We start from the raw sequence: 24,916 nt of genomic DNA, 5'->3' as shown, positions 1-24,916 counted from the left end.
CTCTTGTTTTTGCTCAGAAAAGGAATTTGCTTAGTACTATTTTCTGCTTTATGAGATTGGGAATATTGTGAAAAGTGTACATACAACTTCTATCAAATATATAGTTTTCAGAATTGATTTGAATCACTATAGCATTTTGGTTAGAAGTTAGTGGTTATTCCTTTCTCTTTGAGGAAGGCTGATTATATTTCTCCATGTTAGTGCAAAACAATGTTTTAAGCGTTATTATGTTTTAAAAGCTTCCGTCATGTTACCCCTTTCAGAATGAACCTCCATGAGGAGTTAGACTGTCTAAGAGTTCAGACTAAATCGGATGCTACAACCATTAAGGAGTTGACTGGATGCTTGGAGCAAGAGAGACAAGGTTTTTATCTAATGTTCTTATTTTATTCTGGTTGAGAAGCCAAAGACTCACAGTGAAGCAAACTTAATCACTGTTCTAGCCAAAAAAAAAGATGGAGAGAAGATAAGGAAGGAAGTTACAAATTTAGATTGGATGTTTTAGATTTCACTTTTAGGTTGGATGCTGTTCTCTTAGTTAGTTTACAAATTGTGTTTGTCTTTTAAAAAGTTTTTGTTTTAACTTCTTCACCTGTATCCTCCTTGTAGCCCTTACCATGAGCATTCTTCTTGCTTTGAGTTGGTTGAATTTGGGTGGCTAGTGCATTAAGTGCTCACCTCTCACTTATGTGGCCAATGTGCGATACCTGCCAAAGGCCATAAGTGAGTAAAGTTGTGTGTAGGTAATCTAACAATTTCGATTGGCCTGTGTTACATGGTCGTAATTTAGGTATGGGTTGGTGTGGCTGACTCATGGTGTGGCTGACTGTCAAAGTTCCCCCCCACATGCCTGTTTCTCGAACGTGTAGCCGCGTCCATGGCAATTCAGCTTCTAAGCTGCTAGTAAGGATGATTAGCCTCCCAATTTATTGTTATTATTTATCATATCAAAATCAGGCCTCGAACTTCGCTCTCAAAGGGGCACAGCAATTTTCCTCTGGTAAAGGGCACTTCTATGGGAAAAATGTAAGTTTGTATTGGAACCTTGCAGAGGGCACCACATCAAAAACATAGGGCACCACGACAATTGCTATGGGTGTCGTGGGTTACTTTGAGGCCTGCAAAATACAATTGCACCATAAGATTTAGCTGTTGGGAATTCCTCGATTTCATCACACTGTAATAAGAACTTTGGAATTTGCTTTTAGAACTGGAAGAGCACTTAAGCCAGCTCAAGGAAGTCAGTCGAAGAGAGAAGCATGAACGAGCTCAGGTGTCTGAACTCCAAAGTAGAATCAGGGATTTGGAGAGTTCTATACAAAGACTTGACAGGGAGAAGATCCAAATCGCTAGAGATAAGAATCGTCTGGAAACAGATAACAGGTAGGGCTTTGATTTCAATAAACTTAATTTTATTCTTCTTTGACCTGAATGTGGTCATAACAGCTATTGAGGTTTTACAAACAATTATGTTTTGAAGTAAAGTAATTATACATGGTCTACTGTTTGCAACAAATTATCTGTTTTTGGTGTTCAAAAGCAAGACAGTTCTCTAAGAACAAACTCTACCTGGCAAGTAGATACACACATGGTGTTACCGCAAACCAAATATAAAGTGTTCCAAACTGTTGCACAAATTTTTCATTTTGCGCAAGGACTTGATACAATTTAAAAAAAACCTCTAATATTTGTTAACCTTAGGTCACTCCGGATGGATGTTGCTAAGCAACGGGCAGTAGAAGCTCAGAGAGAGTCTAAGATGATGGAACTCAAGACAAGTGTATCTCAACTCAAGAAGAAATTAATACATCTGAGACACAGGCAGAGACACTCAGTGGGAGCGATGTCCTGGAGGAGAAATAAAACACCCAAGGAGGTATGGAACCTTGAGTTGTCTTAGAACCTTGAATTATCTCAGAACCTAGAACTGTCTAGTTCAGTCACTTATCTTGTATCTAGTATGTTTGTGTTGTGATTTATTTCCTTTCCTAGCACCTTGTTGGAGTCCCACAGGGGGAACTATGTGGGTTGGGTTTTCAGTCCCTACCTGACCGCGTGGGTTTTCCCTTGAACAACCCTCTGTCTTCTCTCCATGGGGTTCTTGGCTAATATAGTGATCAAGTTGGCTCCACAACCAGAGTTAACACATAAAATACATGAAAATTAAATGAAAGTACTGATACTTATTGAGGCAATCAGCACTTGAATTATAGCAGCTTCAGCTACGGTTACTGTTTCAAATCGTGTTGGCTAACTTCAATGCAAAATGACGTGGAGATCCAGCCATAGCTGTCGCCCTAGCTGCCACTAGACTGATCCATTAGGCTCCGCCCACGACGCATGTGTATGCAAGAACACGTGGGCCTCTCCAATGCCTTTCTGCACAACTCGCCAAGCATACGCGCACACTTGTCGGACTTATTTGTCGGACCTTCATTGCGTTGTGAGTGGTCAATACGAAATGGGGTAGAGCTTAATGGATCGCTCTATTCAGACAAGACCTAAGAGTGCAGCATCATCTATGCATGCGATGTCTTTCTCAAGTATATACTTCTGTTTTCTTCACGTTACAATAAAGCAATACACACCTTGCATTGTGTATTAATGCATTAGTTGAGCCTAAGATTTAATCTTGACGTGTCATATCTTTGTGTCTAGCATCAATCGCTACTAAATCGATCCATTCAAGAGATGAGTTCAATCTTTCCTGGGTTCGACAGCGATGGATGGGAGGAGACCCAATCTGATCAGGGGTGAGTGGACATTCAAGATCACCCAGAAGGAATGTTTCTTTGTGGATGGTTGGCACGTTCCATTTTAATTATGGGTTATACAGTTTTTCAATATCTGTGTCACAGGTTCTTGTTATTTCACATTTCATTTTTCTCTTTTCTAAAATGACAAGGTTTTGCGGACTAAATCTGGCAACAGGTCCTTGATATTTTCTCTTTATATTTCCCTTTTCTAAAATAACCTTAAAACCTAAGGTTCCGTGGAGTAAGCCTGGTTTCGCGGACTAAATCAAAGGCTTTGTTAGTTCGCACTTATACATCCAAGTTTCTAAGATGACCGTCAGAAACTCAGGTTCGACGTACATTGAGCTGGGTTAGTAAGTCAGGCTCCACAAACTGAATCCGGTCACAGACAAAACTCAAACTTCTACTAAATAACAAAGACATTTTTAGGATCATGTTAATTTGACACGCCAAGCTGTTGAGGTAAATTGCGCTGGCAATTTTGTTTAGCTTGAATGTGAATATTTTGATGTTTGATGTCTCATTTGATTTTTTTTTAATATCTGATTTTGTCCATTACTAGTCCCAGAGATAGTACTTCCCTTGAGAGTTTAGGGCATCAGATTGTCCAGACATCCCGTACGGATGAAACGCTTGACACTCCAAGACGAAGAGCTTTAAGGACCAGTCTAATGTCACCATCTACAAGACAGGTATTAATCACGAGATAACATGAGTAAGGAGACAGTCTTTACTGTGTGGTAATGACTGGGTGTGTGGCTGGCGGCTGTTTATGGACCGACCCATAGGCGAGTCCATTAACAGCGTCCAGCCACAAACCGAGGCCATTACCATGCAGGGAAAGCCAGCTCCTCACACTGTTATTCCATTAATAAATTCTTTTAACATAAGTAAACCGGTAAAAATAATCAGAGCTTATGATTTTTCCCTTACTTATACTTTAAATACAGTTGTTCTATTAATGTTCAAGGGCCATGTTTTAGAATCTTCAATATTTGCGATCTCTTACACATTATTTAATTATTTATGCATGTTATCATTTTGTGCAGCTTGAGTCAATTCGTAACCATCTCCAGCGCATGGCGCAAGCTTACGATGACAAACCCGTCAGAGATGTCATCTTAAAATCAGTCGCTACTCAAACAGAAAGAGGTAAATACAATTTACCATTAACAAATTGCACACTGTGATGGGTCAATTATTGAGGTTACTCCTCAGGTCGTGCGGTACCAAAGTACTTCTGGGTAGAGAGAAGCAAATATGATAAAGTGCCTTGCTCAAGAACTCCATGTGGCGATCCAAACCAGGGCCCAATTTCATAGCGCTGCTTAGCAGCCGATTTTGTGCTTACTGTGTGATTTCCATTTCATAGCGCTGCTAACCTTAAGCACACGAAAAGGCATGCTAACCTTCCGGTGCTTACTGCACGAAAATAAATGGCGTCACAATGCAAATCCACGGTAAACACGCAATATGGCCGCCCATTTTTCTCTGCTAACCTGTGAAATACACTAAGGCTTAAGCAAATTTTTCTGCTACAGTAAGCACGCAAATTTGCTTACCGCTAAGCAGCGCTATGAAATTGGGCCCAGATATTCTCTAAATTACAGAAGTTGAGCCCCTGCCCTAGACTCGCACACGCAACCCATAAAGACTTACCTTGCCTTTAACCCAACATCTTGCTTTTCCTTTTTTTAACTTTGATGACTATATAGTTCTTGAGGCCAGTATGATAGACGCCAGCGTGGGTGAATACCTGATTAGTGACGATGTCAGTACAGTCTCCTCCAGCACTATGACTGATGAGCCAACCACTGGTAAGGAAGAGTCTTTCAATATCGGAAACGTTTGGAGCATTCCGTTGGGACCACTGGCTGCTATCTCTAAGGAAACATTACATTAGCCAAAACATCTCCGACGTCACGTTTTGAGGCTCATGATATCAATCAATCAATGTTTTCACAGTTCTTGCCAGTAGTGTGTATGCTCAGGCCTATGCATGCACGCATCACCGAGCATTGATTGGCAGGCTCGGAGCCACAAAAAAAGACTGTTATGTCTGCTGTAAAAAGTCTCCCAATTATATATAATTTTTAAATCGCCTAAATCAAAGGTTTGCTCAAAGGCGCTGAGGCAAAGAATAAACAAATAAGTCATTGATGGTAGACCTCCTGAAACAAGTGGGCTTTCAGAAGTGTCTGAAATGTGTTGAAGAATGTTTAGTCCCTGATGTGATTCTGAAGTTTATTCCAGAGTTTGGGTCCCCTCATGTGGCAAATGTGATAGCGCCCTCTTTTGAATAAACATTGTTAGTCTATGTTTAATAGTTGCATGGGGGTCACATACACACAAAATCACCCATGACAACCGTTTTGGAATAAACTCAACCCTTAATTCAAAAGTTAAAGAACACAACATTTTTTCACTTTTACGTATCATACATATATTTTAAGAAAGAGATTTTACCTGTTGCAAATAACTTACCAACCAAATGGACCGATGGTATAAATGCAAAAAATTGTTAATGGCCTGACGTTTCGACCCTAGCAGAGTCTTTCTCGAAGGCTAAATATATTTTGACGTTTTGTATACCATGTCAGTTGTTATAGCAGTGATTATCTTGACAGAAATATATTAGACATACAAATTGATAAGTTGTTATCAACAAATAAGGATCTTAATTTTAATGAGAGATTTCCTGCATCTTTGTTTCCAGATACGGACTATAGGGATGTTGGGACGTCTCCTCTTGCATTTCAGCCCAAGTCAGCTCTGTATAGTAACAGAAGATCAAACTCCTCAGGCACAAATGGTCCATCCCTGACGAGTCTCAAACAAAGAGTTATCTCCCTTCAGAAACAGGTCAGTTATTTTCAAATTTTAAGTCAAAGCAAATTTTGAAAAAAATGAAACAAAAAATGTGAACACTTTTAACACCAACAGCAACAGGCACTCTCACTATTGATGAAGATAATGACTCAAAATTCTCTTGAAATAATACCCAAACTCCTCTCAAAACAGTTAAGGCCTCTTAATAGAAGTGAACTTTTCTCTGTAGATGGAAAATAGCACTGTTGAAGAAGTGTTTGGGATAACATCATCACATTTACCAGCCTTTCCAACCTGGGAAAGGCGCTGTATAAATACTAGTTTATATTATTATTCATATACCTTATCGCATTAATGTTACATGAAAATTAAAGCAATTCATTTTTATCTTAAAAAATGTATTAAATATAATTTCAGTTTCTTGATATTGAAATTAATTAAATTCTTAAAAAATTGTAATCTTTCCAACTGCACTCAGTTGCTAACTATTGTTATACCTTCTCCCCCAGGTGTCTCTTTTGAAAGAAACAAAGTCATCGTTACAGAGGACGGTGACAGAGCAAAGTGAAGTTACTGAGCAGCTTCAATCTGATCTTAATCTCGCAAATCAACGCCTTAAGATTTCAAAACAGACAATACAGGTAGGTGGCTGACTGGTCTATTTCACTAAACCCAAGCTCTGGTGTTGTCAGCAGCAGAGTGCGGGTTCTAATCCCCGTCATGACACTTGTGCCTTTGAGTAAGGCACTTTACCATAATTGCTTCATAATAAGGTGGGAAGGTATTGAATCCTGCTCTACCAGCCAGGTTCCTAGTGGATGATACCCAAGCCTACATCTTTATTGGCTGTGAAGGGGGTAACCCTGTTTCAGCCTCAGGAGTAGGTGGCTCCTAGTGGATGATACCAAAGCCTACATCCTTATGGACTATGAAGAGGGTTTCAGTCCAAGGAGTAGCAAAGAGGTTTGAATCCCACCCGAGTAATAATGCCTGTGGGGTTGTTCACAGAACTTTGGGAAAGCACTGAGTACAGTGTAATCTTACATCGGTGTAGGAGTAAAAGCAAATAGTGTAATGTCATTCTTGACTACCCAGATTTGAAATCCTTGACCTTTCAAACATGGAAACATCCTAGACTCCCTTGGGATCTAGGAACCCCCTTACCCCCTAGCCTTGATTATTAATGATTATGAACCCCCCCCCCCCCATCATCCCGCTACCTGATTGTCTAATTCACACCCTCTATCAATAAAAGGCCATATCCTGTTTAAAGTTTACGGATCCTACTAATAGAGATTGATGCATGTTTTACTTCCGTGCTAATTAACAGTGTCTACTGTTTTTGGGGTTAAATGAATTGGTGGTAGATTCTGAAAATGTCGTAAAAACTTTGAACGATGAGATATCAGTAACATTATAATTGGACAGGTTCATTGTTTTCATTGCTACAGATCTGCATTTTTGAATCAAAATTATAGTTTGAAATGGGCAGAATCTTGCTATGCTCATGTTGAGTAAATATTTACTAGAGTGGGACTTGAACTTACCGTGGTAGCTCTGGATTAATGTGCCTGCGCTCTACCAACTGAGCTATCTAGCCCCAATGTTTGCGGTCTCTCTTTATTGTCAGTATCTTTGTTGGGGTGTCAGTTAGAAGCAATACAACCTGCTTTGCAGCCAGGGATCACAGTCAAATTAATCTGGACGTCGCAGGTTCAAGTCTTCACTCTAAAATTATTTCATAATTTTCCTGATCAGTTTCCAATGTGGTTTGTTACTTGATATCATGTAAACTGAATGGGCATCATTTCAACACCAAGAGGGAAACCGCTCTCCTGTTTCCAAGTGTTTTTCATACTCCTTAAGTCTCACCTCTGTATTATATAATAATGTACGGAGCTGTCGATGATACATTTGTATACAACTCATTCCAACCCTATTGGCAGAGGCTGTCAGTGGAACTGGAGCAGAGTAACCAACAGAGGGCAGTATTTGAGAAGCAGTTAACAGACGGTGAGTTGGATTCGAAGAAGCAGTCTGAATCAGAACGGAAACAGACGGACAGCAGGCTGAAGGTACGATAATCATGACATCTGGATAAAATATGATAGTCAGGAGAAATAATGAGTGGAGGCAAAGATTTGGTGAACATCTGTTGTTTGTTAACATATACATGAGCCAGAATTAACTCCACTTGCATCAGTACAAAATATACAAAACATACTGATAAAGTTTCATCAGTACAAAGTATACAAAACGGGTATTCAAGTTTCCAAGAAAGTCACTTTTGTAAACTGACACAATTGGAACTTTTTTTTTTACAAACTGAACGATAAAAATAATAGCAAACTTCTTCAAATTATTGCTCAATTATGATTTCATCCATCTGTGGGATACTTCAAGATGCAAAAATAACATCTATTAAATTGTTGCGGTACCTGCTGTCAACACATAGGGTTGAAACTGCCTCTGGCCACCGAGCTAGCTTGGTGGTCTAGAGGTAAGACATGCTCTAACAATGTAAAGGTCGTGGGTTTGAATCCCACCCAGGTGATTTGCCTGTGGATCTTTTTCCAGAACTCAGGAAAGTATTGAGTATACAGTGCTAATCACACATTGGTGTATGGGTAAAGACAAAAAATATTAAAGATACTGGTTTATTATTTATTTTATCAGTTGAAAATTAGAGCATGTACACTTTCTCAAGAAAAAATTATTCCATTATACATGTAGGTTGAATACCCCAAAAAGTTTTTCTTAAACCCGGTAGAAAAGTATCATTTATGGAGTGTTTTGTTTGAGTGGTCAAGTGTCCTGTCAAATCTTCTCTTCATTTAAATACACTTTTCCTTACGCATGTTTCTCGCTAAAGTAACCATAACAATTTGCCTGCCATAAAACAGCTTGTGAAATTGTGGCCTGTTTGCACTAATGCCATGATTAAGCTATCCTTAGGGAAAATAACTGGACAATACAGCATAGTTATTTGCATTTTTCTTCTGTAGGCTCAATCTGGGGAGATTGCAAAGCAAGGTACCGTCATCAAATACTTGAAAAATGATGTGGAATCCAGAGACGATACAATCAAATCGCTGCAAGAAAAGTGAGTTTTTAATATTCATTGATGCTTTTACCTATGAGGGCTTTGTAGTGCCCCTATTCATCTGACATCAGAACAATCAACCATGGTTGTTCAATTTGGGAAGTCGGTTTCTTATGTTTTACTTTGTATTTTGTATTTTTGGGCGACACATGCACCATATCTTATACACAAGTTGACATCTCATAATGTAGGCAGACAGAACCCTTCTTTAATGTCAGTGAAAAGGGGGTCGAACAATTAAGATCTCTAGGGCTCAAAAGTCCATACTTTGGGGTCATGGGTATGTAATGCTGCAATCAAATAAAATTAAAAACAACCCACAAACCTGAAAATAAATAAATAAAATCTAATTCCGTAAAACACAAAAATAAAATAATAAAAAATATCAATATCAAACAAACGGGATATTTTTGTTGATGTTGATAGAGTGAGTCGTCAGGATCGGGATATCAACCAGAAGAGATCATTAATTGAGGATCTAAGACTTAAAGCCAGAGCTGTGGACACTGACAACCGGTTGGCAACACGAGCTACGGTAAGGCCAATCTAATGGTAATTAATTTAAGAGTTAAGAGTTGAGAATCGATTGTCCGTATCATAAAAATACAGAAATTTAGTTTTCAATGGCACATAAGAATAAACATTCACTTAGTTAAAAACAATACTTTATCGACAACGTCACACATATTAAAAAGACTGAAATATACGCACTCAAATAAAACATCCACCTAAATACAGGCAAATTTACAGTATTCCAGTGAAATGTTAAACAAAATTTACTCAGTCAGTTCTCTTTTGGTTTATTACTGGATAGGGACAACAAATGTGTTTGGAGTTGAGATTTAAAAGGAACTATGTAGATGTTTATTCATAAATGCAATAAATCATTACGAAAATATTTTGCCTCCACTCGCCCCCCCCCCCCCCCCCCCCCCCCCCCCCCCCCCCCCCCCCGTACACACCCCAAAGCAGTAATTAAAGTTTGACTCTCCATCTTATTAATTCCTCCTCACTGATGGCCTTTGTAGGAGCTCCTTGAAGAGAAGATTTTAAACTTGACGGAAACAAATGATAAGAAGAGGACTGAGGTGGATTCAATTAGGAAACAACTGTCTACGGTCACAAAAGAGAAGCGACAATATGAACAACTCTATATGAAGGTCAAGATGGAACTAGACAGAAAGGTAGGAGAGGTTTAGAACCGGTAGATGGTGTTGGACTAAGCAGAGAGAACAAGGTATTCTTTGTTCTTAATGAGAGTGCAGACAGAAGAGGTGAGAGGTTTAGAACCGGTAGATGGTGTTGGACTAAGCAGAGAGAACAAGGGTATTCTTTGTTCTTAATGAGAGTGCAGACAGAAGAGGTGAGAGGTTTAGAACCGGTAGATGGTGTTGGACTAAGCAGAGAGAACAAGGGTATTCTTTGTTCTTAATGAGAGTGCAGACAGAAGAGGTGGATTCTTAAACATGGATAAGCTGAGTTTTTGAGATATTTAAGATTTTTGTAAAATATCTGTCAAATTTTTGCAAAAGAAGTAAAGCAGTCACCAAGGGAGAATTAATAGTCCGTATGTCCCAACCTGTACTTTGTATTTCCAGCGATGCACAGAGTCTGTGAACCAACAGGTCTAGATAATTATAAGTCAATGTAATGCAGCAATGAATCAATTTAATGCAGCAATGAGTGCTATATGACTCTGTTCCGACTTTCGAGGGTCTTTTAAAGACTCTCTTGTTTGAATCTACACATTTTGACAAATTGCTTCATATATTCCATTACATTATGTGCTACATTTGTTTTAGACTGGGTTTAGGCAGGAACAGTGTTTATGTACTGTGACCAGGAACAATTTCATGAACCTGTTTATCAGAAAATATTGCTGACAAAAATGCTTTGCTAAGCAAATATTGAGTGGGGCACCAGCAAGACCAAGGCAAACTTAATGAAATGTTGGCTGGTGACCTGTTTCTGCTAAGCAATACTATTCTATGCTTAGTAAGGTTTTTGTGCTCACAAGGCTTTATGGAATTGGGGCCAGGTCAGGCCGATATGGAGTAAAAAGCGTTTGCTCACTGGAAGTCTGGATTAATAAAATATTCGAATGACATTTGACGTAATCAATCTTACAGGGGAAGTTACTTCAAGAGGCAAACGTCAATCTAACGGAGGCAGAAACGATCTCAACAGAGTTGGAGATAACGGCCGGGCAGCAGATGAAGAAATTAGCCCATCAGACTGAGGTGGCTCTGGGTGCAGCTCATGAGAAACTTAAACGAGCTCAGACGCACGGAGCTGAGCTGCAGGGATTCATCAAGGTAAGTCATTGTGTTACTTGAGTTCAGATGAAAATGGAGGTTTAAACCTTTAGAGACCTACTGGCCGCAAGCAGCTTGCAGCGAAGTGCCCTGAGGCTACTAGATTTACCTACTTCCACTCAAAAAAAAAGGGTAAAAGAAAACGTATCAGACTGAATTGGCATAATTCTCATGTTAGCAAAGAATCTACACTTGCAGGGTACCAGTCATCAGTCAAAAATTGTTTTGGCTGGTGAACCATCTCTACAAAGCAAGATTTGTCTGTCATGTCTTTGTTGAGCAAACTTGTCCTGTAAAACATCTTTGTAAAATTTGGCCCAGCACCGGATGTAGGGAAGGGAATACTAAAGTACCGAGTACACGGAAGATACGGTAGTACTTTTTATTTGCTGGAGTTGAAGCCATGGATCGAAGTGATTGATTGCTTATGCGTGATGCTTATGGATTTAGAAGATAAAGTTTATGATCTATAGAGATTTTGTTCTTCTTTTATTGAAAATCCTCTGGAATTTCAGTTAGGTTATGATTGACGGGGATGTTTACTTAAAGCACGATTGCCTGTGTTCATCTGAGTTGTTACTTCTAGGTTGGAGTTCTTCGGATGTATAAATAGCTTGTTTGTTTTTGATGTTGTTGTTTGTTCAGCGCATAGTGACATCTTGTCAAATTCGATTTATAAAAACTTGTTATTGTTATTATAAAGTTCTCAATTTTCTTCTGGGACAACTGAAATTTGACTTTAGCAAGGAACACAGCTGGGGCTCGGGGCTTTCGGCTTGTAACTGTTTTCTGGGCTGGAAACAATTTGTGTACAAGAGCAGAACCTAATTTTAGAAAAAACACAAAACACCAAAACCGAAACCGTTCCTCAATTGGACAAAGCCTCAAATTCTTCCGTAGATGAGAATGTTGTTCTTTCCCCAAAGACATCTGTCCAATGTTAAATAAACAACCAATAAAAGCAGCAACAGCATGATTCCAACACCCACTATACACTCCACCCACATTAATCACAGGAGGAGAAATTTCAAATATTTATATGAATTCAGACTTGTTTTTTGCAGCCTGGTGACAAAATAACTTTAGATACTGGAAATTAATATCTTTGATCTACTTCCGAGGATACTGTTCTCAAAAGCTTGTTGGATACTTTAACTCCAGGGGCTACCAAAATTTTTAAATGTCATCGTCATCGTTTCAACTAAACTTCTTTAAATTCTGGGTTCGGACTTTGGTTTTTTGTCATGTCAATAAACCTCAACCCTTTTAATTGAGATCAATTTGAGTCTAATCAACAGTAGCAAAAGACACAAGATTGATCAATGATTTAATTTGTTATTTCACAGAGGTATATAGTGTTGATTAGAAAATTCATCACGTCTATTTACATAGCTGTTAGTATTCATTGAATATTTACTGTTTACTATAAAACAGAATGTACACTTCTTTAATCTAAGGCTTCTAAAAAACTATACATAATGGTGGCTGGTGCGTTTTGTGTCTAAAAGTAGAGTTTGTTTACTTCAGTTCCCCTGGCTCTGACCTCTCTGGTTGTATCATTAACTTGGGTGTGATCCTTGGCTGTACAGCAGTTACGGGTTGTATGGCTTCTGAATAGCTCCGAACAAAATAGGAAGACCCGTAACATTAGGGCTGGAAAGCATAGTTGGTAGAGCACTGGCATGTGGTCCAGAGGTTGAATGTTCAAATATTGCTATGGTTACTTAATTTGTCTTTATTCAACACCAAATTTATTGACTTTGTTAATAGAAGAATACATGTACTTGTGTGCTTTCCTTTTACATACAAACTATTCCAGCCAATAATTTACAATTTTATATAATTATTAATTTTTTAAAAGCATATTATATACTCAATCCCAGTTTAAAATTGTTATTACTATAATACTCAAGTTACTTAAAATACAATATGAACATCAAACACTGTAGAACCATGCCCCAATATCACACAGCTGTTTAAACCAAACAAAGTACATGTAGCTAAGCACAACAAAATTATGCCTACCAGAACAAAGTTTCCAGCCAAAATACCACGTGTCACATGTACAATCTATATTTGTGGTAAGCAGAAAAGGTTTAAGCAATTTTACTGCCACCTTGAACACTCAGCAGGGTGGGTATGCGCATTACAAGTCTTATTATTATTAGTATTCATTTAAATTATTAAAATAATTATTTTCTGCTAACCCATGCCTATATTCTTACAGACTGGTATGGGGTAACCCTGTTTTAGCCCCAGAAGTAGATGACACTGGTCCCTGATGTAAGCTTACCCTGTTAATTGGGACCATATCCCAAATAAGTTAAGTGTAGCCCTAACCTTAAGTTGAGTTGGGCCATATCTCATACAAACATTTAAAAGCAGCTCTCTAAAATTGAGCCGAGATGGGGAACATTTATGGTAAACATAGGCACATAATTTATATATTTAGTTCTTTTATACAATATTTATTTACAGTCATCTTTTGTACAAAGTTTTAGCCCTTGTCAGTCAAATTGTGGCTGGAAAAGTATGATGATTTCATCTTTTTCAAGATTAAATACATGATATCCCACGTCCCTTTGGTACTGAAGGTAGGGCCATACTTTGGTAATGACTCTGAACATGTTTTGGGTGTAATTTTTAGTCAAAAGCATATTGCCTTATTAAGACTGTAATGGCAGTAAATAAATATCCTTTAAAATAAAGTCAAATCAGTAAAAGCATGTCAAAATAATTTGAATCTTCAAAGTTCGCCTGCACTACTTTATTAATTTTTGTTATGTCTGTTAAGATACTGCCATCAATCTGGCTAGAGATGTGGTTTGTGCCCACTGTTACCTGCTTTAAATATTTGCATCTTGGTGAAAATTATCAAAAAAGCAAATATCAATATTATTGTGTTTAATCACCAAATTTTATACATAAAAACTTTCTAATTTATAGCCAAAACTAAAGACTTTTTTTTTTTGAGAAAGTAATGATTTTATTTCGTAATAATAGTCTGTCCCTTGCTAAGGCTCCAATGTTAAAAGCAATACAAATGAATCTTAAAAGCACTTTGTACACGTTTTTATTCAAAGGTGGACTGCCATCATGATCATTGAAGCCCTTCGGCTGTACATGGAAATATAAACGCTAACCCAGTTTACTACAACTTGCAAGCGCCTGTCCCGGCCGTCACATGTCATTATATAATGATGTGACAGGGTGTACCTGTGGCCAATGTCATAAAGCCCTTTAGCACAAAAACTTGCTAAGCACAGAAAAGTTTTACTTAACAGAAACAGGTAACCAGCCAAAATACTATAAGTTTACATGGTTGTGACTAGTACCCCACTAAATTTTCGCAAAGAAATAATATCAAGCAGTATTTTCTGCTTTAAAGCTTTATTAAATTGGGCCCTGCAGTAGCTGGGTTAGCATTCATAAGTCTATGTGCAACCACAGGCAAGTTATGATCATGAATGACGGCAGTCCTCTTTCTCTTTCTATTTTTATAAGCTAAAGATTATACAGCATATACCCTGAGAACCAAAAGTCCTTGTTCTCAAAATACACCTTTGAGATCTCGATTCGTAACCACACCTGATCTCCGACCTTCAAATCTTTAATTGCCATTACAAACCCTGACCCTGTCATAAGAGGATAGTCATCATGCATTAACTGAAAACGTCCACCAATGTAATCAGTGGTTACCTGCATTACGTATGTCCCCGAAACCCCGATTGTGAATTTTTTACCTGCCCTGTTAAAATACCCGCCAATGTTTGTCACAACTTCAGAATCAATACGGAATGTCCCCGCACTGTGGGAGACAATATTCCGTATCATGAACTCTGATTTGGGTAGCCCAGGACCGGGTGTGCCTGGGTTTCCTACGATCCCTTTGTGACCCTGATCACCGGTTTCTCCTCGGGGGCCTAAGCCTGGGGGTCCCTCTACCCCTCGTGGCCCAATAAGGCCTTGCTCCCCCCTCTCTCCTTTCAGACCTTTTTTACCCTTACGCCTCGTCCCGTTCGCACCCTTCCATCCCTGATACCCCAAAATCCCTTTGGGTCCTTGGAGACCTTTTGTCCCAATTTCACCGATGTCACCCACATCTCCCTTGATACCCTTGTCTCCTTTACTTCCTGGGTCTCCACGGGGTCCTCGCCGCCCCATCGGTCCGATCGGTCCTTGCACCCCAGGACGACCCGGCCTCCCAATCTGACCAGGAACTCCCTTATCACCAGCTGGCCCTTGCTCTCCCTTCCTCCCCCTTGCTCCATCAGTAGTCTCTCCTCTTAACCCTTGTCTCCCTGGCATCCCGGTTCGGCCCGGATACCCAGGGTAACCATCAACCCCAGCGATGCCTTCATCCCCAGGGCAGCAGATGTCAGATGAGTTATGTTCCCTGGATGCAGATTCTGTTTCCTTGGGTCGCCCAGTCAGGAGTAAGAGCAACAGCATTGAAATGATGAAGATGTTATTGTTATTACTATCCATTGTTCGTCTGTCTGAGGCAAATGTCTCTGTAGGATGCAGCAGGAATTAACTGGAAACGCTGTGTAAACAAAAGAAGAAAACAAGGTGTCAAAGTCTAGAAGAGAATTCTTTTTAGTTACCTTGTTCGTGGCAGATCTCTTTGAAAAGGGAGGCTGAAAATCTGTAGCTGACATGGTGCACTTCTGTGGTATACGTATGCGCAGGTCTCTTACTTGTCCCTGCTGTACTAAAGTGTGTCTCTTTGTTGTCTAACGTAGATCCAAGCAGATATTCTGTTAGATGTATTACACAAATTTGTCATCAAACAAAATTGATTAGGGAAAAGCAGTAAAGTCATTCGAAGACCAGTGTTGCGTCATTCCTTTAAACTAAAGAGGCACATGTAGCCAAAGATGCAGCAGTTGATCCCATCTGTGTGTGAGATCAAACTGTAAGACATCACTGTAATGTCAACTTGCCAGGTACAATGTTGGAAAGCTGTTGGCACCCCACCTGGCTGCACGTAGATAGATTAATGCCTGACCCATGATCATGATCTTTATGTTATCGTGTCACAGGAGTCATGGACAATGTAATAAATATAACCCTAGATTCATTCATTTTCATTCTATCTCTCTCTGTGATGGACTATCCAGCAGTCTTTACCATAAAGTATGATGGCTTTGTTACTATCGTAAATTCTACAGGTTTGTGTACTTTGTTTGAGTCAATATAAGGTACAGCATTTTGAATTGTTTTAGAAACTCCTGCTACTGTCGTTCTTCTGTCTTTGAGTCAAGATAAAATACAGCACTTGTAGGAATATATCTAAGCCCTCATTGCGAAAACCCCCCAGAACTTTAGGGTGACCTCTCCCCACCTTAAATACATTGGACACTTTCGGAACAGAACAAAAATTAAAAGTTCACAGATTTACAAATAGCTTACAGGGTTTACAGAAGGTAATGGTGAAAGACTTCTCTTGAAATATTATTCCATGAAATGCTTTACTTTTTGAGAAAACATTAAAACAATACCAATTCTCGATATCGAGAATTACGGATTTGTTTTAAACACATGTCATGACACGGCGAAGCGTGCAGAAACAAGGGTGGGTTTTCCCGTTATTTTCTCCGACTCCGATGACCGATTGAGCCTAAATTTTCACAGGTTTGTTATTTTATATATATGTATTTAGATGTGATACACAAAGTGTGGGCCTTTGGACAATACTGTTTACTGAAAGTGTCCAATGGCTTTAAACTGGTACGTTATTTACTTCCATAAATATCAAAAACTTAAGATAAAACTTTGATAAATTGATTCATCATCAAACAGTAAGGTCTGCAGTGAAGCTTTGCAGAAGTTACTGAAGTACCGTGACTTGAACTGCGGGGCGTACCAAGGGAAGTAGATCAGGTTCGAACATTAATTCAATCATGCAACAGTTACAGCATCAATAAAAGTTGCGGTTAGCACTCAGCAAGATAGGACCTGCGATTAAAGGGGTGTGTTTAACACCATCGCTTTGGGAAAAGAGAGTTTCAATCCAATACTCAAGATGTTAAGAGGAGTGTGGTTCTTGTTACCGCCTATCATCCAAATGGGTACTCTTTGGTATTTATATAATTCCATCCCACTTAAAGGCAGTGGACACTATTGGTAGTTACTCAAAATAATTATCATCATAAAACTTTTCTTGATTACCAGTAATAAGGAGAGGTTGATAGTATAAAACATTCTGAGAAACAGCTCCCTCTGAAGTGACGTAGTTTTCGAGAAAGAAGTAATTTTCCACGAACTTGATTTTGAGACCTCAAGTTTAGAATTTGAGGGACCTCAAGTTTAGAATTTGAGGTGTCGAAATCAAGCATCAGAAAGCACACAACTTAGTGTGACAAGGGTGTTTTTTTCTTTCGTTCTTATCTCGCAACTTCGACGACCGATTGAGCTCAAATTTTCACAGGTTTGTTATTTTATGCATATGTTGAGATACACCAGCTGTGAGGACTAATACAGATTATTGTATTGTATTGTATTGTATTGTATTGACAATTACCATTAGTGTCCATTGTTTTTAAGAACAGAAAACTTTTACAAGCTAGAAAAAGGTAGTCAAACACAATGTGCAGCAGTCCTGAACTGTTCATAAGGGAGTGCCTTGACGAATTTCATGCAGTCTAGGGCAACACAATTTGGCAACCTACTATTTTCAAATGGTCTAAGGACAAACTGTGACAAAATCCTACCAGTTTTCATGACTTTTGTAACTGTTCAAGTAACATACTGTATTCTGGATAGGACTGAAAATACATGGGAGCCATGAACTCTTTCCCCACAAATGTTGGCCTTGTTAAACCCCTCCAATATAAATATGGCCTCACTCTATCAAAGATGAAGTTCCAGGCATGTGGGGAAAGTTTTTTTTTTTTATAGGGGGGGGGGGGATGGTGGGGGTTCAGTGATGCTCTACAAGATACTCTCAGCTTCTTGAAGAGCAAACACTTAAGAGAATCCTTTAAGGATTTATAGAACCTTGTAACTTTGACATAAAATGATTGAATTTATTATTTGTTATGCAATATACGTGTCCATGCACACCCACAAGATGGATAATAAATAGAATTGAACAGTCATTCGGTCAAACAGAGTTTATGAGAATCAGATGATGATGAATTCATGTTGGTATTTTTGTAAGTTGAATCGCAGGGTTAACTACGAAGGACAATTGTGCAAACGGAAGAACCTCATTAAAAATCTGTTTACATACATGTGTTCTCTTCGTTAAGGGGAAAGAGGGGGGGGGGGGACACGGTGGGTTAAAATGGGGAAAACAGTTTGACCAAAATACTTCGCAGAAGTCACAGCACTAAATGTTAATACTGTCCATGTGTTGGGTTCATTAGCACTAATTGGTGAAAACAACGATTTGGATTCGTTAACATTGTACCTTGAGTTTCTGAGTTTCTAAATCCGGTACTGGCTTGGGTAAACATGATGATCTCAGAGTCTTTGCTGCACATGTATGCGTGCACCATGGGTTTGAGAGACTTGGGTAGAAGTTGATGTTTACATAGCTTAACCTCCTGAGGAGGGTCGTGGCAAAAACAAGAACACATTTGAGTGTGGATCAAGGGTGCCCTGGTGATCAGTGTTGTAGCCACGGTGGGCGGTGCTGGGCGGGCCTGCCCAGGACTCACAATTTTTGCCCAGCACTCTGAGAAAAATACATTATGCTGCCCAGCACAGATTTCAAATATTGTCCACTTTGCATTGATTTGAGACACAGCTAATGATAAGGAGTATCAAATGTCACAGAGAAAGAACAGTCAAAAGATAATTCTACTTATTGCATAGCCCCATAACATAAACAGTTTGGAAACCTTGCCCCACTTGAGCAACCTTGCCCTTGGTAGACTTCCAACAAAATTTGATTTATTGCCCAGCACTAAAACTGGTCTAGCTACAACAATGCTGGTGATGTTGTTCCTGTTCTACCAGCAGGGAGGCCCCATCTCTCACTGCTTACAGGGAACTTTCTAAATCCCAATGTCCCCCAATTTTTTTTATTTTATTTATCATAAAGCACTTTGATTAAATGCTTTGATAAACTGCCTTTTGATTGCATTACATATTTAAAGGAACACGTTGCCTTGGATCGGACGAGTTGGTCTATTAAAAGCGTTTGAAACCGTTTGTTATGAAATGCATATGGTTAGAAAGATGTTTTAAAAGTAGAATATAATGATCCACACAAGTATCACTCGAAACTGCACGGTTTTCCTTTTACGTCGTGAACTATCATGGTCGGCCATTTATGGGAGTCAAAATTTTGACTCCCATAAATGGCCGACCGTGTTAGTCGACAGGGTAAAAAGAAAACCATGCAATTTCGAGGCATATTTGTGTAGATCATTGTATTCTACTTTTACAATATCTTTCTAACCATATAAATTTTACAACAAACGGTTACACAACGATTTTCAAAGACCAACTCGACCGATCCAAGGCAACGTGTTCCTTTAAGTTGTTTGAAGGTAACACACTTTCTTTCTTGCCTTTCACTTAGGTGGACCCGGGTTCAAGTCATTGTCTCACACCATTAGTCACTTGTTCTAGGGTCCCTAGGCTTCACTACCAGAAATATGTAATAATAATATTAAGTACTTGCAGGGCTGTAAATCAAGGGGTAATATTATTTATTACATGTAGTATCTAGTTTCAACCTGAGCTCTCACTGATTATAAAGTTCATTTAAACCAGTATCGTAGGGCAACCTATGTATTTGAGGGGTCAACGGTTCCAATAACTGGGAATTCCATCGTGGCACACATTTAACGAAACTCCCAGTTTGATCGTAACCCAGTTCTCCCAAAAGAAACACCAGTTGTGCCACTATTGGGTAATACTTGGGAGGCATTGACACCCTGCACTGTAGGGCTAACCCAGGTTAGATATCCACTGATACCTAGTTTTCCTAATTACATTAGAAATGTTCCCTAGTCATCCTATCCCGTTGGTAACATCATTTCCTTTTATAGTGTCAGTAAGACCTGACGCATAAACATTTCTTAACCTCAAAAAAAGAAAATAAAGTAACACTACTCTTAAAAGTTCACATCACTAAAATTGTAAAAGTACATTATATTTTAAAAAGTTACACAAAGCTGTTTCTGTGCCCTGTCTACAGTGAGCACAATATACACAAAGCAAACAGCAGATTAAGTGTTCCCTGTCATCCTGATAGGTCTTGAAAGTTTCCCTGTACAATGTATACCCACACACAGATCCATTTAATATAGGAGTCCTATATGGATAACTATAGGATGCCTTGGATGATTTTTAGCGCTGTTTCCATGCTACTTGGCTGCCTGTTTCGTACAGGATTAATTTTAAAATCCTGTTGTTGACCAATTTGAAATCTGGCAACAAATGTAAGAATTACATGGCTGGGATGTCATCTTTGAGACGGCAAAGCATTTTGCATTTGGCAAAGGACAGTCCCATTGGAAGTTCCTTAAATAAATGTGTTGGAAACTTTAAAGGGGCATCAAGGCCAAAACTAGGGCAACATAGGGAATTGTCTCCATGACCTCCATGTAATTCAAGGCCTGAGAATTCACTGAATGTACAGGTTAAGGTTTGGGCAGTAAGGCTAAAAACAAACAGCAGCGTTGTAAAAATAGACCGCTTAAATACTAGTGTCTTGGGTAATTTAAAAAAATTAGTATTCTGTTATTTAATTGTGGCTTTTGGGATTAATTCTCCGGATATTCTGCTTGTTTGCTGAAAAGCCATTGGGGTAAACTTGATATATACAACGATTTGAACTGTTTGCAGCAAAAAAGCGGAAGGAATTTTTATTCAAGACTTTACGTCAATTTGAGCACACCGGTTGCATGATACGTGCTAGAATTATCAGATAAACACTTGCACACCCCAAAATTTGTGTTAAAGAGGGGGCTGTAAAATGCTATTCCTAGGGTTCCCCAGGGATTTTTCACAAACTGTAGAGCATTCTGGACCCAAATTTGTTATGTTTGGCCAAGGCAGGCTTGAAACAAGGTCTCAGAATGTTTTCTACTTGGTGTTTATGTCGATTTTAAAAGGCCTTCTGTGCAATCTGGAGCATTAAATGACTACCGGTAGATCTATTTGTAAAAGAGTAAATTGCAAACTGAATTTGAACTTAGAGCCCCCCTCTTTAAAACTGGCAACAAACTTGTTTTTTTGCGGTGTCGCAATTTGAACACATTCACAGTCACATATCCGAGTTAAATTGCCATTAACCCAGTTTGTTACCCTTGGCTGAGAGACCTCTCCACGTGCCGCTATGTCTAGCTACCTTTTCCTCTGAAAAAAGAACATCATTCATCAAGTTGTAGTTTTCATTGTGTTTTAAAGGTAATCAGCATCGTATTCATTCCAGTTCCCAGTTTTCCAAATAACCTGTAAACAAATCTGATAAAGATGCGGGCATTTATAGAAAACTAAAAGTTTAGAATAGAGTAAGCTGTTGGAAACCACAAGGACATAATGGTATAAATGCAAAGGAACACTTAATCCAGAGTCTTTCTCATAAAGAGACTCTGCTAGGGTTGGCTATTTTTTAGTTATGAATTTAATCAAAGTTATCAACGGTTACAAAAGTTGGCTCTCCCCAAATCTAAGTAGTTACAACCCTTTAAGTTTTTCAGTTGATTTATTAATAATTTTTGTTGGGGGCAAACTTTACAGGCAACCAGTTCCAGTCAATCTCCAATAAGACTATTTGTGACCCGCTCTTAAAAAATTGAGTTGTATGCATGGCTGGAAAGAACACACCATCAGCAGTTATTTGGTATTGTCTAAGCTTCAGGGTGTATCGCGTTGCTGAGTTACTCCCATTTGAAATTAGCCAGTATATCATTTTATTTTTTTGTAAAGTGATGTTTTAAACTTCAATTTCGCGCAAAAGGATACAAATAATTGTTGTATTCATAGCTTTATTGCCTAAATAAAAGTGTTCTAAAGGTTTACCATACAAATATAAATCTTAAAAAGTGTAAAAAAAACCAAAAAAACTCTGACTCATTTTCACAGAGTGGGTCACATTTATACACATTCAGTTTTCTCATCATTTTCCTTTGGTTAGTGAGTTACAGCTAAATGATTGTCTCTACCAAGTGCCAAAGTTGTCCTTGTGCTGCTTGTTACTGCATGTAGTGAACTTAGTTTTCTACCAGTTGTTTATAAACTACCCTTTGTCATATGGCCTTTAGTTAGACATTTAGTGGCAGTTGGTGTATTATTTATGGGTTAAATAATGTTTATGAAGAGTCGTCTGCCCTATTTTTGTTTGTCTTTATTTATATATTATTTGTTCAATGTCATGTCTTTTACTGTAGACAGTCAGTCGATGACACAGTGTCTTGAAAGGGTACAGTTGTTATTATTGAACAGTGAATAAAACCAAGGAGTCTGGATTGCACTGTATGAACTGAAGAAGAATTCTCTTCAGTGTTTGCCAGTAGATGTGGGAGGGGAAACCCCCCATAAGGGAAAAAGCCTGGCTAACACTCAAAGCTATGGTTTGTAAATGACAGGCTTGTGATTAATTATAAGTGATTTATTGGTTTCCCTGTGCCTTCAGATTTTCTTGAGGCGAATTTGCCCACAAAGAGGAGACAAAATGTGCTATTGTTATAAGGTGATTGAGTGCACTGCAAACGAGTTTGCAGGGCACTCACTTGCCTCAAAGGACAAGAGAAAGCCTTGATTCTCGCAGCAGTCCCCTGCTGGCCTAAAAGTAGTTACACGGTCTTGTAAAATGCTTGGTAGATTTATGTTATAAACTTGAGCAGGGTAAAACCTCATAACTTTGTTGATTAAAGGTAAGGTCTTCTTCCAAATTCAAAAAGATTTGTTTGGGGTTTAAATAACAGACGTGAATATCGAGTCACTGTTGGACAAATCATGAAAATATTCCGCATACAATGTAAGATCAGAGGTGAGACAATCTTTTGATTCTGAAGGTGTTGACATGACAATGAGTTCTAACCTTAACCATAGGATAAGGCCAATTGCATTTATCACACCTGTTACTTTAAGAAAGGTGTATTGTGAAGTCTTGGGGTTCCTTAGATATCCCCCTCCATGGCTCACCCCTGAAGATTGAATTCCTACCATCGGGGAGTAATACCAATGACACTGCGTCTTCTTGATTTATGGCCAAGTTAATGACAAGCCCAAGAAAACCTTGTCTTTCATTTTGTTTCTCGCTATGGCTTTGTTTTTGTTTGGGGGTGAAGTTTTATAATCCAAACCCCCAGCTGATGAGGTCATGGGGGAAAAATATTCGTCAGATTTATTTATGGTGTACGATAATGGCATCACGTTTTTACATATTGTACTTCAATTCAAAATTTTGGAGCGACTTGGCAAGTAAATACAAGGCAAAATAACAGATGACACATGATGCATGTTCCACTAATCAAATAAGAAGGATATCCATTTGTGGTATATAAATAGATATATGTAGCACCTTGTAACATTTTGCAAGCTGCCGTAAACTTGGAAGCAGAAAACCATGCCAGAATTATACACTAGCTCCTACCTTGCTAAGAAAGTAACCTCCCCAAGAAAGTAACCTCCTCAAGCATCTTATTCCTCCTGCATCAGTTCAGAATGAGCAGGAGGTCTATGTTTACAATCTACGGGAATCTAGTCATATTTCTCAACCAGATGGTATTTAATGATAGGATGTTTTAATCATATCACTGACACATCATCCGATACCAATCCCCACTCATGGTTAGTATATTATGACGATCACTGCTATTTTTTGTCAAGGGCATTCCTTGAGATGAGAACTTACTTTTTAAAATCTGTAACATTCACCACCTCCCCTACTGGCACTGAATTTAAAATTCCTCTGGAGTTCCGGATTATATTATTGTTATGCTACCCCCTGACCAACGTCACTTAGCCCTCGACCATGGATTACAAGAGATTGACACCGATAACGGCTGAAACATGCCAGCGAGTGTTTAGCAAATGGTCCGACATGTGTGCCGAACTGCACAGCAGTCTTGGCCAAGATCTCGGACTCCATGGATGGCATGGCAGGAGTGTGCGCCGTGTCATCCACAGGGAAGATGAGAGACACAAAGATGATGTTGACAGGTTTTTCACTCTGATGACAAGCTGAGGAAATGATTTCATAACTTTTAAGGCACTGTGCCAAGTTCAAGGCATCTCTTGATGAGAGATCTCTTCTGTGATGACCGCTGTACCATTAATGTCACACATGATATCAATTTGAAGACGCTGCTTGGGATGATTCCTTGGTGGCAAGGTTTCATCCGGTATCGTAGGGTGGAGGCAAATCTAGGCTGAGGTGATGAGGGTAGAGTGAAGTTCACAATAGGTGAAAATAGTTCTGTCTAAAGATGTACTTGACCTGGACGGCTCAATGAAAGATTGTACATGTAGATAGCAGAGGGGATGAAGATGATAAAAGGAGTAAAGAAAAAGATGATGAAGTGACTGATATATTAAAGATGATGTAAGGAGATTGTCAGACCATGGAGATGGACTCATTACTTCTCCCTGGTTGTCCTTTATGACATTGACGGAACGAGGATGACTTTTTCAATGATATGTGGTCTTATTTATTGCTTTGATATTTGCAAACTGGTTAAGTGTAACAGGTGTAGCCTGCATCTAAGGCCTGAACTGACACAAAGGTCATGGTGGTCATAGCCTCTGTTGCCCCTGGTCTTTGCCTGACTTTCCGATGGTGGAAGTGCATCTTGCAAAATGATAATGCCATGCCCTCTCAAAGATGAAAGACCATGTTTTGGGTTTATTTTTGTATGCATGATTATCCCTTTTGAAATTTAATGTTTCTGCTTTGTGAAAGAAGTATATAATATTTTCTTTAGATTCAAAGAAATATTACTCAT

The 24,916-nt window shown here is 38.9% G+C and overlaps 2 protein-coding genes across 3 annotated transcripts in view; one reads left to right on the top strand and one right to left on the bottom strand.

Moving 5' to 3' along the window:
* LOC139941425 (centlein-like) overlaps positions 1–24,916 on the top strand; it is an 81,769-nt gene that overhangs the window by 10,311 nt on the left and 46,542 nt on the right. For both annotated transcript variants that reach the window (XM_071937909.1, XM_071937908.1), the window contains exons 18-31: positions 264–364; positions 1,209–1,383; positions 1,702–1,876; positions 2,659–2,753; positions 3,319–3,448; positions 3,806–3,908; positions 4,472–4,573; positions 5,473–5,618; positions 6,095–6,226; positions 7,532–7,660; positions 8,591–8,688; positions 9,115–9,223; positions 9,717–9,872; positions 10,818–11,003. In XM_071937909.1, coding sequence (XP_071794010.1) covers positions 264–364; positions 1,209–1,383; positions 1,702–1,876; positions 2,659–2,753; positions 3,319–3,448; positions 3,806–3,908; positions 4,472–4,573; positions 5,473–5,618; positions 6,095–6,226; positions 7,532–7,660; positions 8,591–8,688; positions 9,115–9,223; positions 9,717–9,872; positions 10,818–11,003 — 1,837 coding nt within the window. The remainder of the gene's footprint in view (positions 1–263; positions 365–1,208; positions 1,384–1,701; positions 1,877–2,658; positions 2,754–3,318; positions 3,449–3,805; positions 3,909–4,471; positions 4,574–5,472; positions 5,619–6,094; positions 6,227–7,531; positions 7,661–8,590; positions 8,689–9,114; positions 9,224–9,716; positions 9,873–10,817; positions 11,004–24,916) is intronic.
* Positions 12,341–24,916, bottom strand: part of LOC139941429 (uncharacterized) — a 33,318-nt gene continuing 20,742 nt past the window's right edge. Inside the window, exon 3 of the mRNA XM_071937917.1 lies at positions 12,341–15,549. Within this exon, the coding sequence (XP_071794018.1) occupies positions 14,508–15,491 (984 nt within the window). The 5' untranslated portion in view covers positions 15,492–15,549 and the 3' untranslated portion in view covers positions 12,341–14,507. The remainder of the gene's footprint in view (positions 15,550–24,916) is intronic.

This window comes from Asterias amurensis, chromosome 9 (genome assembly GCF_032118995.1).
Source record: "Asterias amurensis chromosome 9, ASM3211899v1".
Lineage (NCBI taxonomy): Eukaryota > Metazoa > Echinodermata > Asteroidea > Forcipulatida > Asteriidae > Asterias > Asterias amurensis.
The sequence above is the reverse complement of the archived record's forward strand: the minus strand, read 5'-3'. Positions and strand labels throughout refer to the sequence as shown.